Source organism: Morus notabilis, unplaced genomic scaffold (assembly GCF_000414095.1).
Source record: "Morus notabilis unplaced genomic scaffold, ASM41409v2 Scaffold544, whole genome shotgun sequence".
Lineage (NCBI taxonomy): Eukaryota > Viridiplantae > Streptophyta > Magnoliopsida > Rosales > Moraceae > Morus > Morus notabilis.
In genome coordinates this window covers 75,397-80,163 of record NW_010367917.1, presented here as the reverse complement: position 1 = coordinate 80,163, position 4,767 = coordinate 75,397, and the positions used below count along the sequence as shown (strand labels likewise).

At 34.2% G+C, this 4,767-nt stretch overlaps 1 protein-coding gene across 2 annotated transcripts; it reads left to right on the top strand.

Moving 5' to 3' along the window:
* The first annotated feature begins 1,128 nt into the window (after window positions 1–1,128).
* LOC21395822 lies at window positions 1,129–3,110 on the top strand. 2 transcript variants are annotated; one of them, XR_002903605.1, is made up of 4 exons: window positions 1,129–1,304; window positions 1,404–1,457; window positions 1,668–1,719; window positions 2,685–3,110. XR_002903605.1 is itself a non-coding variant. In XM_010113733.2 (4 exons), exons 1-4 carry the CDS (start codon window positions 1,209–1,211, stop codon window positions 2,847–2,849), a joined length of 363 nt encoding a protein of 120 aa, XP_010112035.1. In that variant the 5' UTR covers window positions 1,129–1,208; the 3' UTR covers window positions 2,850–3,110. The 2 variants fall into 2 exon arrangements, 1 of the variants encoding a protein (XP_010112035.1); XM_010113733.2 differs by having other exon boundaries at window positions 1,129–1,300.
* Window positions 3,111–4,767: the final 1,657 nt, after the last annotated feature.

Genomic DNA, 4,767 nt, shown 5'->3' with positions numbered 1-4,767 from the left:
TCTCAAAGCGCTCTCAATCTCTCTTATTTTTCATAATTACTTCTTCTGGTTATGGTGGTGATATTCCCATTGATGTCCAATTCAACATCGAAGAAGGGCAATTTCCTACTAATGTTTTTCAAACACATGAATCACAAACAACAGAAATAGTTGCTGAGAAAACTGCAAATCCGAGCCCTGGTGGACGTACTAGAGGTTGTGGATGTAATGGTGGTGGGCGTGGAGGAGAGGCAAGCGGAAGTGCTAGTGCAAGTGTTGCAAGTTCTAAGAAGAAATGTAAGCGCATTAACTCGACTGGCAATGGATATTTTTTCAATCCCAGTCTCCATTATTTCAGCCGAATAAGCATTCAGTACAACCGGCTGAATACTTGAAGAACGGAGAAACGCATTGCAATAGGATATTGTTGAAGCTTTGGTGTGCATCAAGGATTGGGATTGTTCCGACCAACGCTTACACGATACAATTTCACCGGCAAGCCAAGAATGGATCGACGAATTTAATAGATTAACTTTTAATTTTCAAGACGATCTTTCTACTTCAAATTAAATTCTATTATTGTAATTTGTAAATACTTATTTACTTTGTATAGTGTTATTGTAATCTTGTATAGACTTTGTAAGTTCGTCAAATTTGTAATTCGTCCCACAATGATTGCACTCTTTTTTCCTTACTAAGTTTTTATCCAAATTAGGTTTTTCTTAGTAAGGTTTTTAACGAGGTAATCATGAATTACAAATTTAAAAATCAATAAAGAAATAAATTTTTTATATAATTCGTGTGTTCATTTTAAATTTTAAATTGTAATATATATATGTATATATAATAATATATAAATATATAATATAAAAAATATTTAAAAATTCAGGTAGTTTGGTCAGGCTCGGGTAGCCAAAGGCTGTCTGAAGCTCGTCCAAGAACAAAATTTGGGTCGGGACGGGCAGCCCAAAAATTTGGGCATATTAGGCTCGGTCATCAAGTAAAAATTCAAAATTTTCAATAGTTGCGGCGCCTGTCCAAAGTTTCAGCACTACTCTCGTTTTACAATTTATTGTTGTTTTTCGTTTTTCTTTTTATAAGTATTGGGCCTTATTCTCAACCAGCCCATGTTTGAGCTCTGATGTCATGGGTCATTATTGGTTGGGCCGTGATTTCTCCTGAGCACATTTTTCACTAGCGATGAAAGAGCAAGAGAATGAGAGCTCTCAATGAAGGCAACAATGGCTTCGATCTCTATCCCAAGCTCCTCCTCCACCCAAACTTCTAAACGTCTTCTCTTCGACCGCCGTTACGGTTGGGTGTATGTAACTCTCTCTCTCTCTTCTTCGGCCTTTAATTTTCATGTATAATTTACAAAAGTCTTTTTCTTTTTTCTTTAAATTTTGATTTATAAGTAAATGCAGAATCGATGAGTGGAAACCCCCATCAGAAGAAGCTCTAACCGGTGGCCGAGGAATGTTAGTTCTCTCTCTCTCTCTCTCTCTTCACCTTTGTATTCTTCCATTTGATTGCTGGGAAAGTTTTTCTGTCGCTTTGAATTAGGAAATAAAAAAAAGAATAATCTTTCGTGGGGAATATACTTCATTGAGTTTGTGTAATCAAATATGAATGCTTTGAAATTATGCTGATCCTATTTTTTTTGTTTTTTGTTTTTTGTGTTGAAAAAGGTTTTGCATTCTACCTCTAGCAAGAGCTTTATTGAAGATGGCTTCGCAGTCGGTATGAACAATCTTCCCTCAGTTACAATATCTATATATATATATATATATATAATTATGTATGTGTACATTTATCCCGTTCATTTCACCGATTTGAGTTTAGAATTCGAGTTTTAATAGAGTAAAAATTTTTAGAAACAACGACATCTAACTTTTTTATTATAGTAAAAAATTCTCATATAAAGTCATGTCTTAATTCAAATTAAAAATTTGAATTAACGAATTAAACAGGTCCTGAGTTATATTTAGCAAAAGTTCTTGTATTTGTTGAATTTCTTTTGTTTGTCATTTCACTCATACTTTCGAGTAATTGCAAATTAAGCTCAAAGATTCCTAATATATATTTGTTTATTGAGGGTTTAGTCGAAGGTTTTATAGCCTTATTAGATGCCCAAATCCCAGCATAGAGATGTTTAGATTGTGTTTTAGATCCTTTTCTTTAATAGCAAGATTGCTTTGAGCTCCAATCTTCTTATGTAGGACTTTGTTCTTTCCCAACTCTGTACTTGCTCATCTGTGACGTGCTTGTTCTTGCGGATACCACTGCCGCATTTGCTTCTTTTGAAATGTTACATGATATTAGCCACTTAAGTTTCAATTAACCGCTCGAGTAAGTTTTAAAGTTTTGTAATTTTTTTTAACCCTGATGAAGTATACAAGCATATTGTTTCCTTGCAATATTTTTTATCTGCTTTTAATTTATGAACATAGATATCCATTTGTCACGTACTATTTGCTTTTCGGTATCAACGGATGAAACCAATTCACCTATCTTCAGATGTAGTTTGGCTTAAATAAATGTGCTTCATTGTTTTCCTTTAGAATACAACAGAGTTATGCATATTTATTGAAATCGGGCTGCAAGTTATAAACAAGATGCCAAATAATAAATCAATTGTATCGCCTTTTAGATGCTGAAAGAAGGAAGAAATGCCATTATACTGATTGTCCCTTAATTCCTTGTAGATCAATCTTGCAGCAAGCTCAGCAGTGAAAGCTCTTGAAAAGCCGGATCTGTTTTCGCCTCATGTACTCCAAGCAGGATTTAAAGGCCAGCTTCATAAAATTAAGTCGTCTTTGACGAACTCGGACATAAATTCTCTCTCTCAAGGGAAATCTTCAGTCACATGATGAGAGTTTCTCTTTACCTGTACAAACAGAAAGCAGCAAATAGAAGATCAGTTGAAGTAGCTTGATACATCAAAATGGTTTCATGTCAATGCCTGTACCATTTTTAGGTCAATATAGGCTCACTTGTGGATCTTCTCAAAGTTTTAGCATCTGAGTACATGGCCTTTTTATTTTTTTTATTTTTTAATATTGATGACGGTTGTTGTTTGAGTTATGATCTTTACTAGCAAATCATGAAACTCTTTTTGGGTAATCCAAGTAGATGCTATGTTTTGGTTATGGTATTCACTATATGACTTCATTGCTTCACTAAATTTCAACTATGGAAGAAAAATGGAGGGAGCAAGGTTGCTTTAGCTTAAGCAGCAAATACCACCATTAACCTTTTTTTTCCGATATTATTGGAGCTGCCGTCTTGCTTGATTTTTTTTTTTGGCAATGAAGACTTGGGTTTTTAAGACTTTCATGGGATAAATCCAAGAGTGTTGTGGCCAAACAAAGGCTTGTGAAATTGTGTAAGCAAGCAATGTTTTTATGGGAATGTGTTTGATTGAGACAGAGTTGTAAGTTTGGGTCGGGTTATAAGGCCCGTTATTGTTGACCCTAGCCCGGCTTTAAATTTTTTGGGCTTAGGGTTGGATTAGGCCGGTCTAGCCCAAGCAATGTTTTTATGGGAATGTGTTTGATTGAGACAGAGTTGTAAGTTTAGGTCGGGTTATAAGGCCCGTTATTGTTGACCCTAGCCCGGCTTTAAATTTTTTAGGCTTAGGGTTGGATTGGGCCGGTCTAGCCTGAAATTTCCTTTCAGGTCGCTGGAGCCGGGTCGGACGGTCTAAACTTACACTTCTAGATTGAGATACCGTTTCAAAACTCTTCTTCTGGTGTGTACGACTATGACTGCTTTGTTGATTGAGAATTCTTTTTATGAAGGCCAATTATCTTCTTCATACAATGATATGAAGCTCCAGTGTGGCCACAGAACTTGTCGTGTTAAGAAAAATTGTACACACCCTTCTATTTTTGTTTTGTTTTTAATATTCAAACAAAACAAAACACATGCCAAAGCAAAGCAAAAGAAGCAACATGACATTGACACAAGCTTCATATGATATATATATATACACACACACACACACACACACACACATATTCGTATGGCTATAAAGGTCTTTTTTTTACATTCTCAGGCTGCAAATCAATGACCAATAATTTTATTTTCTTGAGGAAAGAAAAGGCAGAGGTGATCGAGAGCACGACATGGCACACCCATTGCCACTCTTTTAAGACTCTACATCATCCACAACAAGCTCAAACATCATTAATTTTTCAATCCCTTTCACATCAAAAGATGTACACGTGGCTTTGGCGACACAAAAAACATGAAGGTGACGCTTGGTTTATGAGTTCAAGATCATGATTAATGATTTTGATTTTTAAAATTTAAATTTTTTATGAGAAAAAAATACTATAACAAATTAAGAATTATAATCCAGAATCAAGTTAGAACTCTCGAAATAGATGGAACAAAAATTCCATGCAGCTCCTAGCCTCCTGTTACTTCTACAGCAATATTTTTTTTCGTTAGAATTATGTTAAATTTTGAATTATTAAATATAATAAATTCTATAAACGTTATATACCATCTAATATGATTTCAACATGATTAGAGGATTCGCACAATGCAATGTTTTTCCATGTTACTACTCTATGAAGAATTATAGAGTTCAGGCAAGAAAAAATATCCCTAATAGATTTCACGAAGCTTTGTTAAATTATCCTATCATTTTTAATATAAATGATTTTACCTTTTATTTAAACCCATATTTTTTTTTCTTTTCTTTTCTATTTCTTTTATTTTACTTTCTTCTTATTGTGTCAACACCAATAAGAGAATCTTTATTGCTACATAATTTTTTTT

Excerpts from the sequence above, each read along its gene's own strand:
- LOC21395822 (XM_010113733.2), top strand. The coding sequence starts at position 1,209 with ATGAAGGCAACAATGGCTTCGATCTCTATCCCAAGCTCCTCCTCCACC. Across the intron at positions 1,458-1,667 it reads CTAACCGGTGGCCGAGGAAT|GTTTTGCATTCTACCTCTAG; the intron begins GTTAGTTCTCTC and ends GTGTTGAAAAAG. Across the intron at positions 1,720-2,684 it reads TGAAGATGGCTTCGCAGTCG|ATCAATCTTGCAGCAAGCTC; the intron begins GTATGAACAATC and ends AATTCCTTGTAG.